The sequence below is a fragment of the Pristis pectinata genome, chromosome 2 (genome assembly GCF_009764475.1).
Source record: "Pristis pectinata isolate sPriPec2 chromosome 2, sPriPec2.1.pri, whole genome shotgun sequence".
In the NCBI taxonomy this organism is placed as follows: domain Eukaryota; kingdom Metazoa; phylum Chordata; class Chondrichthyes; order Rhinopristiformes; family Pristidae; genus Pristis; species Pristis pectinata.
The window spans coordinates 75,500,056-75,516,920 of NC_067406.1; the positions used below are offsets into that span (position 1 = coordinate 75,500,056).

The 16,865-nt window shown below is 39.8% G+C and overlaps 1 protein-coding gene across 1 annotated transcript in view; it reads right to left on the bottom strand.

Moving 5' to 3' along the window:
* Window positions 1–16,865, bottom strand: part of zcchc4 (zinc finger, CCHC domain containing 4) — a 52,053-nt gene that overhangs the window by 10,049 nt on the left and 25,139 nt on the right. Inside the window, 6 exon segments of the mRNA XM_052010232.1 lie at window positions 607–728; window positions 5,205–5,225; window positions 5,227–5,271; window positions 5,273–5,298; window positions 8,215–8,365; window positions 11,334–11,406. Coding sequence (XP_051866192.1) covers window positions 607–728; window positions 5,205–5,225; window positions 5,227–5,271; window positions 5,273–5,298; window positions 8,215–8,365; window positions 11,334–11,406 — 438 coding nt within the window.

A 16,865-nucleotide genomic window follows, 5' to 3' on the forward strand; every position in this document is an offset into this window, starting at 1 on the left:
TTGTATCTTCTGCCTGATGGAAGAGGGGGAGAAGAGAGAACATCTGGGGTGGGTGGGGTCTTTGATTATGCTGGCCGCTTTACCGAGGCAGTGAGAAGTATAGACAGAGTCCACAAGAGGGCAGGCTAGTTTCTGTGAGATACTGAGCTGTATCCACAACTCTGCAAATTCTTGTGGTCATGGGCAGAGCAGTTGCCATACCAGCCATGATACATCCACATAGGATGCTTTCTGAAGTCAATAACTAGCTCTTTTGCTGATATTGAGGGAAAGGTTGTTGTCATGACACCATGTCACTGGGCTCTCTATCTCCTTCCTGTACTCTGACTCATCGTTATTTGAGATTGGGCCCACTACAGTGGTGTCATCTGCAAACTTGTAGATGGAGTTAGAGCAGAATCTGACCAAGCAGTCATGAGTGTATAGGGAATAGAGTAGGGGGCTGAGGACGCAGCCTTGTGGGGCACCAGCATTGAGGATAATCATGGCAGAGGTGTTGCTGCCTATCCTTATTGATTGCGGTTTGTTGGTGAGGAAGTCAAGGATCCAGAATATTAGAATAGCAAACCATTTTCACTTGGTAACATTTTTGAATTAGAGGGCTACCTGTATCCTTCTTCTGCGGGCAATACGATGGCTTTAGGTGGAAGGTTGGTAAATATGCGCACGGGAGATTGTTTCCGACCACTGTTCCCATGCTTGTAGAGTGCATGGTTATCATAATCCACCTAAAAGTAAAATCATGGTTTTATCATCAGGACTGTATTGGGATCTTTCCATTCTTTTTAAAATTTCCTCGAAATAAATTTCTCTCTACCACTCTAGTCTAGATTTGTATGAGCTACAGATTATAAATATATCTGATCAAATATGCCTTGTACATCCTTGATGTGCTGAAGAAATACTTCCATCACTTAGTTCGTGTTTCAGCTTCGGTGACAGTTTAAATTTTGCTCTGCTACTTGTAATGCCCACAAAGAAAACTCCATCTTTATAAAGCAGATTAAAAGAAGAAAGTTTTGTCCACAATGCTAAATAAGAAATTCTACTTGGCTGAGTTTTTAAAACCTGCAAGCTGCCTCTTGCTGATGAATGCTGAAGGGCAACATTCTTTTACTTTACACAGCTTGCTATTTCTTGCACTAAGCACTGTCAAGAAATTCCAGTTCTTCCACTTACCCAAAGGCAACTTGATTTTCACCCCACCCCAAGCTAAGAACATAATAACAACTGCTCAGTCTCAAGCACTGCATGTGAAGAATGGCCAAAGCCATGGAACATAGGGTTTCAAATGAAAATTAGTATTTTTTTAGGGAAGGGGAAGGAAAGAGATAAGACATATGGCATGGAAAAAAGTATCCCTAATATGGTCAACCACACACAAGACCACAGCACAGGACTCTTCATGTTTCAGTAGAAAATGAGAACTTCACATCAGGAGACTAAAAGCACTGTTGGTATGAGACATGGAAAAATACATCAGCCTATATTCCGGAAACTCACTAAAAGTGGGTTGTGCTGAGTCACAGCACAGTAAAAATGCCAAACAATTTTGCTTGAAACTAGGTACGAGGGGAAAAACTTGCCCAGCAAGCTTTGGCTAGGTTACATTTGACTGGGGATTGAAAAACAGATGCAGGAGGAGCTTTTTAAAAAAATGCTGTTTTCCCAAAGGCAATATTTTCATTGGGAGTCAGAAAAGTTGACTAATTGCTTAAAATAGTACAGCTATACAAATGTCTGCTGATGATCCAGGTCTAAAGGTTCTGTTGCAGAAAGGGAGTTCAGAGCTCTGGGCTGAAGTCCTCCTCCATTTACAAACAGAGGTAGCAGCTGCTTGGCTGACAGGTGCTGACTTAGTTATTGCTTGTATCTGACTGCAAATAAGGAAGAGATATGACAGTACCAGAGGAAAGACAAAACTAATTGCATTGCTCAGTTTTGTTTGCAATTGTCAGAGAGACATATAGCACAGAAACAAGCCCTTCGGCCCAGCTCGTCCATGCCAACTGTGTTGCTCAGCGAGCTAGTCCCATCAGCCCACATTTGGGTAATAGCCCTCTAAACCTCTCCTACGTGTGTATTTATCTAGGTGGCTTTTAGATGTTACTAATGTGCCCACCTGAACCACTATTTCTGGCAGCTTGTTCCAAATACGCACCACCCTTTGTGTGAAGACACTGCCCTGAAGTCCCTTTCAAATCTCTCACCTCTGATCTTAAACCAATGCCCTCTTGTTTTAGCATCTCCTCCCTGGGAAAAAGACTGTGCTTTCACCCTATGTCCCTCATGATCTTATATACCTCCCTCAGGACACCCGTCAATCTTCTACTTTCCAGGGAATAAAGTCGTAGTCTACACAACCTCTCCTTGTAACTCAGGTCCCCAAGTCCAGGCAACATCCTGGTAAACCTTTTCTGCACTCTTTCTAGTTTAATAACATCTTTCCTATAACAGGGTGACCAAAACTGTACACAATACCCCAAGTGAGGCCTCACCAACATCTTGTATAACTGCAACATAACTTCCCAACTCCTATACTCAATGCCCAGATCGATGAAGGCCAGCGTGCCAAACACTGCCTTCGCCACCATCTACCCGAGGTGCCTCTTTCAGTGAACTATGTACTTGCATTCCTCGGTTCCTCTGTTCCATAACACTCCCCAGGGCCCTACAATTCACTAAGTCCTACCCTGCTTTGATCTCCTTGTATTTATCTGGATTGAAGGCTATTTGCCAATCCTCAGTCCACATACCCAGGCTGATCAAGATCCCCCTGTAATTTTTCATAACCTTCTACATTGTCTACAACCACCTATTTTAGTACCATCCACATACTTGCTAACCATGCCTTGTATGTTTACATCCAAATAACTTATATAAATTACAAACAGCAAAGGTCCCAGCACTGACCCTTGTGGCACCCTACCAGACACAGGCTTCCAGTTCAAGCAACAACCCTTGACCATCGCCCTCTGCTTCCTAGCACTGAGCCAATTATGAATCCAATCAGCTTTCTCCCACTGGATCCCATGCGTTCTAGCCTTCCACACTAGCCTGCCATGAGGGGCCTTGCTAACGTCTATATAGACAACATTCATACTCCTTGCTTATCTCCATGAAGACTCCAAGGGATTTGTCAGACACGACTTCCCACACACAAAGCTGTGCTGACTGTCCTGAATCAGACCCTGTCTCTCCAAATTTTGGTAGATCCTGTCCCTCCAGCAATTGGCAGCTTTTTACAATAAACTTCTGAACTTTTGGAGGCACAGCCATTGCCTTTTCTACCATTGTGCCAAAGCTTAAGAGCACAGGGCTCTTGAATGCAGCATTGGCAATTAAAGAGTAGCAAAGAGTGGTTGAGGCATCAAGACCACAGTGTGCCTCAGCCCTTGAGGCTTTTTATTTCAGGGCAATTTCTCAGTGGAATCAGGTGTCATGGATGCATGGAATAACCCATTCTCCTGAGAGACACTGTCACAGGGGTTGTTCCGTCAAATAATGAAGAGAATGTAAAATGCTGCAGGTTAGATGTACTTTGACTGTTTCCTGAATATCAGACACTAATGATGGCCCTGATTGTAAATTGGGGCAACGTCTCCTTGTATAGTCCAGAACACCATTCCTGCTCTCTCTCTGATTAAGGAGGAAATCATTAATAAAATAATGAAACTATTGTTGTCTGGCCTATTCTAACACTGATGTCAGTGTATCCTGCTATGAATGGTTCTTTGCATTATGGAGGGCAAATGTGGAGCAAACAAACTGAATATTATGCACTAAAAAAGTCACCAGTGCTCTTGACCTTTAAGAGAGAAACTGTGCAAGGGCTCATTTGCACCTGTAAAATCAGACCAGAGCTGTTTATAGCTCCATTGATGAGATACCTACCTGGACTCCAGATCTTTAAAAGCCCCCAAAATGATAGAATTTTGGGACAAGCACACAATGTCCTGGATCAGAATTAATAAGCTTTGCTGGATGCATGCAAATTGAGGTTAAGACCTTAGGAGGTCAGGAAGAAACATTCTCTGTGCAAGAGCAGTCGTCGCACTGCAAGTTCAATACATACATAGAACAGTACAGCATTGGACAGACCATTTGACGCATGATGCTGTCCTGATCTTGATGTCAATTTATACTAAATGTCCTCTTCCTGTGTATCATCCATATCCTCCATTCCATTCATATTATGTGTCCTCCCTAAAAGCCTCTTAAACTCCACCAAACTGCCTGCTTCCACTACTACCCCGGTAACCCATTCCAGGCACCTACCACTCCCTGCATAAGAAATTTGCCCCTCACATTACCTTTAAAACTCCCCCCCCTCCCCCCCCACACACACACCTTAAAAACATATCCTCTGGTGTTTGACATTTCTATCCTGGTGAAAAGATTTTCTGTCTGTCCTCCCTATCTATGCCTCTCATAACTTTAAAAACCTCCATCAGGTCTCCCCCCCAGCCTCCAACCCTCTAGGGAGAACAACCCAAGTTTGTCCAAACTTTCCCTATAGCTCATACCCTCTAATCTAGGCAGCATCTTGGTAAACCTCTTCAGCACCCTCTCTATATCCTTCCTATAAAGGGGCAATCAGAACTATACACAATGTTTCGTGCAGTTCGACTAAAGTTTTATACAGCTGCAGCACGACTTCCTAGCTCTTATTCTCAACACCCCTACCAATGAATCTGTGACACATGGCACAACTGTTCCCTTTCATGGATCAGAATTCATAGTTTTACAACAGAAGAGCTTCCTCTCGTCCACTTGTGGGATCCAAAGTTAACATTCCAGGCAGAACTACGAGTAAAAAGATTCAGTGGAGGAACACACTGCTACCATTTGTAAATTCATCAGATATGAGGGCGGCAGCATTGGACTATATTGCACATCACGTGAGCCTGAACATGCAGCCTGGCTGGTGAGGCAAAGCAGAATTAAGTATTTGCTGATCCTGTTTAGTATTTTAACAAATGAATTTCACACTCTGCTCCTTTGTAGATAGAGTGTTTTCCCCCCACCCGAAAGCACCTAAATGAATTATATTTAAAGCCAATGAGTGGCTGCAGGTTTACAAATGACTGCCTTAGCTTTTCTGATGTTAGACAAAAAACCTCATAACTTGATCTAAAATTAATCTGATTTCAGGTATCATGAAATTTCCCCATGCTGCGATGCTGTGTCAAGAAGCTACTCACCTGGTAATCAAGCATGCTGAATGTTTGGAAAACACTGTAGAATGCGAGGTTCAAGAAAGTATGGAAAAAATCCAAAATATTGGTAATTCATCATCTACAGAATGAAAACAAAACAATAATAAGCCACCGAACTGTAAAGATCCTCAGAATAAAAAGCTTTGCATGGAATGAGAAAATACCATTTGGGTAAAAATGCATGTTATATAAGTGCAGGTTCTCTTCCTTCTTTCAGGTGAAATACGCTAACACAGGAGACTGGGAATCAAACTCAGCACCTCTGGCCTTTTACCAGATGATTTTTCTTTGGAGTAAAATATTTACTGATATTGCAGATTTCAAAAGGAACAAAAACCCAGAAAGAATCTATAGCAACTATAAATTCTTTCAGCAAAAGTCTCCAGAGTGTGGTGCAAAGCTGATATGTATTCTGGCCTACGGGAGTTAAATTATGAGGACGGTTGCATTACTTTCCCTTACATAATTGAAAATTGAGGGGGTGATCTGATCAAAGCAGTTAAAAGGATCATCAAAATGAAGGGAAAATTTCAGGCAGGCAATAAGATTTTTATTTTAATCGCAACTAATGGTCGTAATTCAGAATTGCCTAAAGATTCATAACAGCTTCATTAGTTACTTCCAAAAGCAAATTGGATTAAGTATTTGAAAAGAAAAATGTCCATGGCTTTGGAAAAAAAGCAGGAACTGAGACTAACTAATGTCTTCAATGTCCATCTGTATGCGTCCATTCCTGGCAAGTGGTTTTAAACTAGTGGCATTGCTTTGGTCATTCAGATGTAAAAAACTTAACACTTCATCCAAGAATTTATGAGCAGTTGTCATGTGTATTTACCTGCTGGATTCCACAGCAGATCTGCAAACAATCTAGCTTCAAAATAAAGATATCCTAAGTAAAACCATGATGTTTATTACAGCCGCTTTTACATTTGCCACTGAACTTGTTGAGCCCTGAAGACAGATGTTTTAGCCTGCTGCAGGCCTTTAAATTCCAATATTCCATCTTCCCATTGTGTAGCTGCAGATCCAGAAATTTTAATGCACCTGATAGCAAAGAATTTGCCTAATTAGGGTTCCAACAATGCATAGGTAAGACCAAGATGTCCCAGAGGGTCCCACATTGAATAACACAGTCCATGCTCCCCCACAAAGCTCCAAAAGAAAACTGTTTAGGGGTACAAGAATAACACATGGTCAGAGGGGCCCTGTTAAATTTCTAGAGTGACATGAAACAATCCCTAAATGATCATTATTGCTTTTTACTCGTGAAGAAAAAAAACATTTCTAACACTGAAAAGCAACAACATTGGGCAATTGACTCTTACGGCTATAGAGCAATGAAAATTTGGATCAATAGCAGCCATCAAGAATAAGCTAGCAGGATTGAGATGGGTAAATAACTGAAAGCAGCTCATGACTTCTGAGATCAGTTTAAAACAGCAACACTTTTGATATCTTAAATGAGCCAAACTAATTAGTTTGTATCTACACCAGGATCAAGGCCCATTCACATGTGAATAAACAGGTAGTTCAAATATTAATCCCCTTACCCATTGTTTTCCCTTCCTCATCATCATCTACATCAGTATTAAATTCAGAAAGTAAAGAAATCATACATGTAGCAAGTTTGCACAAAGAACATTTTAAAATATGCACCCAGAAACCTATCGATTCACATTAACACTAAGCCCTGCAAAGCAGGTTCAAATCTTGTCTTGTGACAAATATTGGCATGATTGAAAGTGATTAAAGCTGATAAAACTGGTTTTAATAAAACTAATCTATTAATGGCTGTTGGTAGAGTACATGTAATGGCATTATGATTGGCCACCAGTCTTATCTGCTTGGTCTTGGACAGGTACAATGGCTCATTATGAGGACAATAAGTTGATAGAAAAGCAGCCTAGAAGTGGAACCTGAAATTAAACATTAAGTCAATTAGCAATGAGATGTTGCATCTATGTGAAGTCAAATTCTGGAGTGCTTCTGTTTGGTAATCAGTAAACTGTGGGCAATATCATCTAACACTGAATGTTGCCTGGGATTCCCAGACTCAACAAAGTTATAAATCAACTAAAATCTGTACATTCAGTATTGTGAGCTAATTTCTTCTATATGGTCAGGAAGGTATACTATTCATGCTGCTTTTGATCATTTCTCTGTGCAGCTTGGGGAAAAAATCTCTGGATTCAACTAATGTAAAATTGCACATTCTTTCAGAATGTTCATTCATTTTCTTAAAGATTTTATTTTCTTCATCCCTTTTCTCCATAGCCAAGTAAGATGACCAAGTTCACAAATCATTAAGAGCAAGAGGACAAGTATAATGAGAAGTCCAAAAAACGAAAGGAATTTTGACCTTTAACTCGGAGAGGGTGGAACAAAAAAAGTGAAGTGGTATTCTTGAGTTATATGGAACACCGGGTTCACTTTTGCACACCATCATAACTCTCCTTGAAGGGTAAAGAATGTAGATTCAGCTGAATGATACTGGGCTGAGAGAGCTGAGATAGGAGGATTAAATATGGCTTGAACTTCCTTGACTAAAGACAGAAGTGATCTAATGGAGGTGCTTAAAAATACTGGAACTATTTGATAGGGCAGTTACAAAGAAATTATTTCAACCAATGTGGATTGTAAATCAAAAAATTTAACCTAAACTATCTAAGAAAATAACTAGGTGGTATGTTTTCCCCCCCACAGAAACTGGCTTGGAAATCTGACCTCTTTCCCTCAATAGGCTTGGGTTGTGGCAATAATTGGAGCTTCTTTGACAGAGATCATTAGTTATTTGTTAGAAACAAGAATTAAGGGATTTGGATCAAAGTAAGTGGAGTTGAGATTTAGGCAAGGGAAGCATGTGGGATCTTTCATGTACCAGTTAGGTTTTGCAGGAACTGTTCTCAGGGAATGAATGACCTACTCCATTTCCTAATGTCCCTGTACTGTTTCATACAAAACATTCTTCTTCAATGCACTTGAAAGCTTTCTGTACCTTTATTCCGTGATGTCTTCCACACATTAACAATCTTTTTGAAACTGTGAGCTAGCGCCTCCACCAGGCCCCCAAATGGTGGGTCAGTCACCATAATAACAGACTCTCCATTGTCCTGACACAAGAATGTTTGAAATCCTTCAAAGGCAGACTATATTAAAAAAATAAAATGCATCAGTGTCCAGGTCCTACACTTAATTTTTGGGCTTTACAGCTTTACTGACAATTGCATCGTGAAAAAAAGATACACAAATACATTTATTCTACAATATTTGAAATAATGTCATTATTATGCCCTTTCACTGGCAGCACTATTAATGCATATTAAAACATACAGGGGAAAAAGATTTTCTTAGTACATAGAATAATAATTACAGGTATTGGAAGCAATATGGCAGAATGCAAACTACTTCATTCTATAAAGATTCCCACAAATCAATATTTTTAAATCATCAACCCAATGTCTGAAGGGAAATATATGAAACATTCAACGGAATTCAATACACAGTTGATTAAATTGTGCTACTTTAATTCCTTCAAAAGTGGAGTAAAATACAGAAGTTGGAGAAGAGGTCCAGGGCAAGTTTTATCGACACACTGTTTTGTTACTCTATAGTTGTTCAACATGTGCAAAGGCCAAAATTAAAACAAGTTCAGAAAGGCAATGAGGAGAAAGTTCGAAACAACATAATGATTCATTTACGAGGACGAATTATGTAAACTGGGATTACTCTTGATACAGCAGAGATGGTTAAGAAGAAATTTAAAAGAAGTGGTCACTCTCAGAACTGGTTTTGACAGAGTAAGTTATGGTTGGGATACAAGTTAACAGAACCCAGAAGTTGCTATGGTCTGGAAAGCACCATCTATTGTGAAAACTTGATTTATGGGAGCAATGTCACTATTATTACCATTTCTGATTGGCCTTGAGAAGGTACTTGTGTACTGCCACCTTGAACAATTGCACTCAGTATGAAGGCAGTCCTATAGTGCTGTTGGACAGAGAGCCCTGAGATTTAGACCCAGAGATAATGAGAGAATGGTAATACATTTCCAAGTGAGGATAATGTGGCTTGGAGGGAAATGCTTCACTATCTGAGAAGATGCACATAGGACCCAACACTACAGAAGCATCCCCATTTTTGACTTGGATGAGGAAGATGCCCTGAGGAACTCCTGCAATGATTTCCACCAATCACTAGGCAACAGCACATGGGTGTTGTCAGGAGATGAATGCCAATAATACGTTACTTACTATCCAATTGTAAAGGATAATATAAAAGAGCAGCAAGAAGTTTTTAAATCAAACAAAGCCTGCAACTCTGGCAGTTTTCATGCCAAATTTCCTTATACAAATTCAAAATAGTCTCCTTCATTCTCCTTCAAAGCTTAACCCTCACTGGTACTCTTGGAAGTATCTTAATATTCTCTTTGATCTGAGAGCAGAGAGAAGAGCAAAATGGGAATGCACAGCAGAATAGAACATGAATGTACAAGGAGATAAAGAGATGCAAGCCTTGCACTGATCGTTTATGATCTAAGAATTTCATTACAACAGAAACAAAACTGACAGGATTATGGATCAAACCTGAAACCAAAAAAGACTGAAAAGAGCTGCGAATCTCTTAAAAAAAATCAAACAAAAAAGGTAAGATGTTCCAAACTGGATGATACATATATTACTGTAAATGTTTACAGGTCTAATAATATACAATAAACAGTTACTAGTTATTACTGGTATAAACAATGTAAGACTTTTTTTAATTCTACAGTGCATTAATTTGTTTCAGTAATTGAATAGTTAGAAGAGAGATCTAACAAAACCATGTACTTAGCTTACTTGGCAGTTTGCCTGGCTTTAAGTAATATCATAGCAAGTGTCCATAATTATATAAACTAGAGTAAATGGAGAATGCAGTTTGAAGCATAGAGAAAAAACAACTAGATTTCAATGAATGGTATATGTGGTTGAAGGGCTAAGTTATCATTTGAGGGATGCAAAAGCAAAATCAAAAACCAGTTTAAGGAGTCAGAGATAAAAAGCAAAGGTTAAGTGTAAGCATAGAGTTCAAACAGAATGATCTCGTGCAAAGTGAAGCATTTGTACAGAGAGATTATGGAATAAATTGTCAGATAAGGCTTTAAAGCAAACAATGTAAATAAATTCAAGAAAATAACTGAAGTGTCGATGGAGTAAAAGGGTTTGACAAACCAGATCGGGTGCTTGATATTTACAAATGTCAAATAAGCCTGTCTTTTATCTGAGGGGAATAGCAGACTCAAGAAAAATGGAGACCACCAGTCTGCCTCCAAAATAGCTGAACTTATTGCTTTAACTATTACAATCCCAGCATCCAATAATCATGAAAAAAAGGAACTCACAAATCCATATTGATTTTACTGGTTAAAAAATGGATAAAATCAATTGAGGTCATTAAATTGAAATGGAGGTGGAAGTAAATAATTTAATGTAAATTCTGAATGGAGCACCAGAAAGGCCTATGTACAATAAAATGCATGCTTTACTGGCATATCGCAGAAGGATGTATTTAAACACTGAAAACATTTAACAATCTCAGGAAATGCACATCAGGTGTTATACTTTATTGCCCAAATTGGAAAGCACTCGTGTCAGTTGCAGAATTCTGAACTAGCTTTTCACTTATACACCTACACATCATTAATTTCACTCTGGAACAAGGCTCACTTTTTGCGAGGTGACATGTTTAGGATTACAAAAGATACAGATGGAGAAATTTACATCTGAATGTGGGGATTTGTTGAAAATGTTTTGATAGGAAACAGGTTAGATTTGGGCAAAAGCACTCCTGAATTCTTGCGTGCAATGGGAATTAGTTGCTGAACAACTTGGTTTCCCAAGAATAGGCTGCTTTATCTCAAGGGCCCCATAGGCAAAACTCGTGAGGTGCTGAATTTGCAGTATATAAGAAATTACATCACCCAAAACAAAAACAGAATCTTAAAATATATTTAAGTAGACAATGGGAGAAACAACTAAACAAAAATTTTCATTTGACTTTCCTTGCCCTTTAAGAGATCTTCACATTAAGAAATGCACTAATATAGTCAGGTATTATTTCTCATGTGTTGCAACGTACCTTTCCTCCAAAGAAATAATGATTAAACATGTTGTAGTGGCAGAACTCCTCTTCTGAATAAAATTGGGAATACCTAAAAATGAAAAAAAAAACAAAGAAGCACTGTATTTTAATTTTTCCAAGATTTTCACAAATCATACACATTAACTGTGGAATCCGAAATGTGCAAGTTTAATAGGACAGCTGTTGAAAAAAAAGAGTTCAAGGTTTATAGGGATGTTGGCTAGAGGAATCTTGTACGTTTTCTCACGCCAATAAAGGGATCTTTGACATTCTCCCACATATTGCATCCACTGTCAATCATCAATCTTCCTTCAGAATTTGAACTCATTATCTGGGAATGAAATGTAGAAGAAGGACCCCTCAACCTAGTTTGTAATATTCCATAACATCACTAGGGAGTTCTTCTGGTGCCCTGTTCAAAATGTATTCCCCAACTACTACCAAAACTGATTGTTATTGAAATATTAATATATATGCTGTGTTTATGATGCATTCAAGACTCCTCCTATCCTTCTTCATCTGCTTCCCACTAGCAATAACCATCTATTCTCTTCTCCCTGGTTATCCATCCTCCCCTTAAAGTCACATATACTAATCACCTCATCTACTGCCTGTGATAGCAAGTTTCACATTATCATCACTGTCTAGGCCAAGCTTCTTTTGAATTCACTTTTTTGATTTCTTGGTGGTGATCTAGTATTGACGGCCTCTAATTTTACCTTCTCACAAGGGGATACATTCTCTGTGTCTAACATTGCTAGATAATTTCAGAGGGCAGTTTTGAGTCAACCACACTGTTGTGGATTTGGAGTCTCATTTAGGCCAGACAGGGTAAAGATAGCACATTTCAATCCGTAAAGGCCATCAGTGAACCTCTGGGCAATGATCTTGCTTCAGTGGCAGCATTACGGCATCAGAGGATTACAGATAATTCAAATGTCTCGCATCTTGTATTAAGACCTACATTATAAATTAGAAAGATAGAGCATCTTGCCTTTTGGATAGTGATTCTCTGCCAGAATCCTATTGAAAGAACATAACCCAAGAAGTCAGCACAATCCCACTTCATCCCCCACCACCACTCTCAATCTGAACCTCCTCCTCACAGACTTAGCTGTGCAATCCTATTGTATGCACAATTATTATCCATTACCATTATCCTGAAAGATCTAGTTAATAGACAACCGGTAATCTTACCAAAATAGGCAATTCAAAACATCAGGGTTTACCTGTCTTTAAACTCCCACACCTATCCTGATGTGCTTACAGATGTGGTTATCCAGCCTATTTGCGGTTGCTGTCCTAAAGGAAAAAACATCATCTTGTTTTTCCTTCTCTCTCATATCACCCCTGCACCAGGAGTAAAAGACAGACACAGGTTGATATAGGACCAATTGATAACGATGCAGGAGATATTATAATGGACGATAGAGATGGCAGAGGAATTGAATGAGTATTTTGCATCGGTCTTCACCGTGGAGGACATCAGCAATGTGCCAGTTAGTCAGGAGTCTCACGAAATGGAACCGAGTTCAGTTAACATTACTAGAGAGAAGGTGCTAGGAAAACTAAATGGGCTAAAGACTGATAAGTCTCCCGGACTGGATGAGGTGCATCCCCGGGTTCTGAAGGAGGTGGCTTTAGAGATAGTGGAGGCATTGGTGATAATTTTCCAGGAATCGATAGATTCCAGCATAGTTCCAGAGGACTGGAGGGTCGCAAATGTAGTTCCGCTGTATAAGAAAGGAGGGAGGCAGCATAAAGGAAATTACAGACCTATTAGTCTGACATCAGTGGTGGGAAAGTTATTGGAATCTATCCTCAAGGATGGGGTTACGGAATACCTAGAGGTGCAAGGCAAGATAAGTCCTAGCCAACATGGTTTTGTGAAGGGAAGATCCTGCCTGACCAACCTATTGGAGTTTTTTGAAGAAATCACAGGTAGGGTGGATAAGGGAGAGGCGGTAGATGTTGTGTATTTAGACTTTCAAAAGGCCTTCGACAAGGTGCCTCATAAGAGACTGATTAATAAGATGAGAGGTCATGAAATTACAGGTAGGACAACAGAATGGGTGGAGCATTGGCTGGTTGGCAGGAAGCAAAGGGTGGAAATAAAAGGATCTTGTTCTGGTTGGCTACCGGTTACTAGTGGTGTTCCGCAGGGGTCGGTGTTGGGGCCGCTCCTTTTTACCTTGTACGTTAACGATTTGGATGATGGAGTAAATGGTTTTGTGGCTAAGTTTGCGGATGACACCAAGATAGGTGGAGGAGTAGGGAGTATTGAGAAGCAGAGATAGTTTAGGAGAATGGGGAAGGAAATGGCAGATGAGATTCAACGTTGAGAAATGTGCAGTTGTACACTTTGGAAACAGAAATAAACGGGCAGATTATTATCTAAAAGGAGAGAAAATTCAAAGTACAGAAGTACAAAGGGACTTAGGGGGTACTCGTGCAGGATACCTTAAAGGTTAACCACCAGGTTGGATCGGTGGTAAAGAAAGCGAATGCTATGTTGGCATTCATTTCAAGAGGTATAGTGTATAAAAGTAAGGAAGTGTTGATGAGGCTCTACAGGGCACTAGTGAGGCCTCATTTGAAATATTGTGCACAGTTTTGGGCCCCATATCTTAGGAAGGATGTGCTGATGTTGGAGCCGGTTCAGAGGAGATTTACGAGGATGATTCCTGGAATGAAAGGGCTTACGTATGATGAGCGTTTGTTGGCTCTTGGACTGTACTCACTGGAGTACAGAAGAATGAGAGGGGACCTCACAGCGATATTTAAAATGTTGAAAGGAAAGGACAGAGTAGACGTGGCTAGGCTGTTTCCCTTGGTGGGTGAGTCCAGGACCAGAGGGCACAATCTTAGAATTAGAGGGTACAGTTGCAAAACAGAGATGAAGAGAAATTTCTTTAGCCAGAGGGTGGTTAAATTGTGGAATTCCTTGCCAGGTACAGCAGTGGAGGCCAGATCATTGGGGGCGTTCAAGGAAGAGATAGATAGATATCTAAATAGTCGGGGTATCAAGGGATATGGGGATAAGGCCAGAAATTGGGATTAGAATAGTTTTTTTTTCTTCTTCTTCTTCCTCCCCCCCATTTCTCATTTTTTCCCTTTTCCTTGGAGCAGACTCAATGGGCCGAATGGCCTGCTTCTGCTCCCTTGTCTTGTGATCTTGTCTTGTGATTCCACCTTCTATCATCATTTTATCCCAATTTCTACCAAAAAGCAATTGACTGCAGCACTTTACTTAATCTTTGTAGCAATCTAAAGCTGGTATTTAAATTACTCATTCACTTAGTACAGTGAAGAATGTATTGACACCTTGCATTCATTCAAGGAATAAGTTATGCAGTGTTCTGATTATCTCAATGGATCACCAATGTAAATTTAAAATCCCACCACGTCAGCTTGTGAATTTGAATTCAGTTTTAAAAGTCTGCAAGCAAAAAGCTTGTTAGCAGCAAATATGATCAGAAAAAGCTGTTGGACTGCTGAAAAAAAGATCAACTAGTTCATTAATGCCTGTATGTAACTCCAGTCCCACATCAGCTTGAATAGTTTAAACTGCTTTCTTAAATAGCCTAGCAGTTCACTTAATCGCTTTACAAAACCTGCTGCTCAAGAAAGGAACTCAACTAAGTTTTGGCAATAGAATGCCAGGCTTGCCCACAAGAAATAATTGGGAAGAAAGAAAAACAGGTCAAGGCACATCTCAGAGATTTTAAAGTTTCACAGGCACCGGAGAATATTAGAATTGTTTCCAACTTAACACAAATTTGTGGAACAGATTTCCATTAAGAGTCGGATGATCATAGAATCATAGAGTTGTACAGCAGAGAAACTAGGCCCTTTGTCATATTGTGTCTATGCTGACCATGATGTCGATCAGTACTAATCCCACTTGCCTGCATCAATTCCACATCCCTCTATCTGCCCAGATGCCTCTTAAATGGCAGGTGTGTTGTATTGGGAGAATGAGGGGTGCTATTGCTGCCTCCACCACCTCCTCTGGCAGCTCATTCCAGATACCAACATGGTAAAGAATAAACACAAGAACGAGGCATTTGGCTCCTCATGCCTGCCCACCAGTTCAATAATATCTTGGCTGATCTTCCTTTGCATAAGTTCTTGCCCACATCCTTTCAATCTCTTAATATCCAAAAATCTACTGATCTTTGTCTTAAGTATTCTCAGCAAACTGAGCCTCCATCATTCCCTTGACAGTGAATTCCAAAGACTCACTTTTCTGTGGGTGAAGAAATTTCTTCTCACCCGTCCCAAATAGCTGACTTCATTTTGAGACTGTGACCCCTGTTCTCGACACCCCAGTCAGGGGAAACATCAACACAGCATCTACCCTGTCAAGCCCTTGAAGAATTTCATACATTTCCACGAGATCACCCCTCATTCTCCCAATACAACAAACCTACCATTCCTAGAATCAATCTGGTGGATCTTCACTGTACTCCCTTTTATTGCAAGTATATTCGTCCTTGGGTAGGGAGACCAGGCCTGCATGCAATACTCCAGATACTATCTCACCAGGGCTCTAAATAATTGCAAAACAATGTTTTTGCTCTTGCACTCAAATTCCCTTGCAACAGGTACTAACATGCTACTTGTCTTTGATTCAAATACAACTGAGAGCAGGGGTAAGGAAAGGTAAACAATGCCAACTAAATGTATACACTACATAAGAATGCTTAACTTGTAAATCAGTGAATATTTTAAAGTCAATGAAGAGATGCTGATTGGAACATAAACCTGTTAGAGTTTCTATGATTGATAAAGGTTTCAAAAATTATTTCAAGAAAAATTATACCACAAAAATACCAGGCACAGTTCCTGAATTTTAGAAAGAATTATTATTGGATTGTTGCTGCTTTTTACTAATCTGAACAAAAATAAGACTATTAATAAACTTTAGCATTTGTATTTTCATGTAGGAGACCAAAAATATCAGTACCTGGTTATGTAAGATATGGTTTACACAGTGATTTACAGAAGTCTGGACCATAGAAGGCTGAGAGGTGACCTTATGGAGGTATATAAAATCATGAGGGGCATAGATAAGGTGAATGGTCACAGTCTTTTACCCAGGGTAGGGGAGTCTAAAACTAGAGAGCATTGGTTTAAGGTGAGAGAGAAGGATTTAAAGGGGACCAGAGGGTCAATGTTTTTCCACAAAGGGAGTGGTGGGTAGGTGGAACAAGCTACCAGAGAGAGTATTAGAGGTGGGTATCAGTACAAAGTTTAAAAGTCATTTGGACAAGTACATAGACAATAAAGGTCTAGAGGCAAATGGGACAAGCTCAGGTTAGCATTGATGAGTTGGGCCGTGCTGTATCACTCTATGACTAACTTATTCAAAGATGTACTGCAGTGTTGCCTTACACTATTTTGTGATAGAACATATCTAAATAGCAGGGAATTGTGTTACAGACTCTGCCAATCATTGCACAGGGTTGATCTGGATCAGTCCACTTCTATCATGGGGTCTCTCACTTTGGGTCTTTTAAAAAAAAT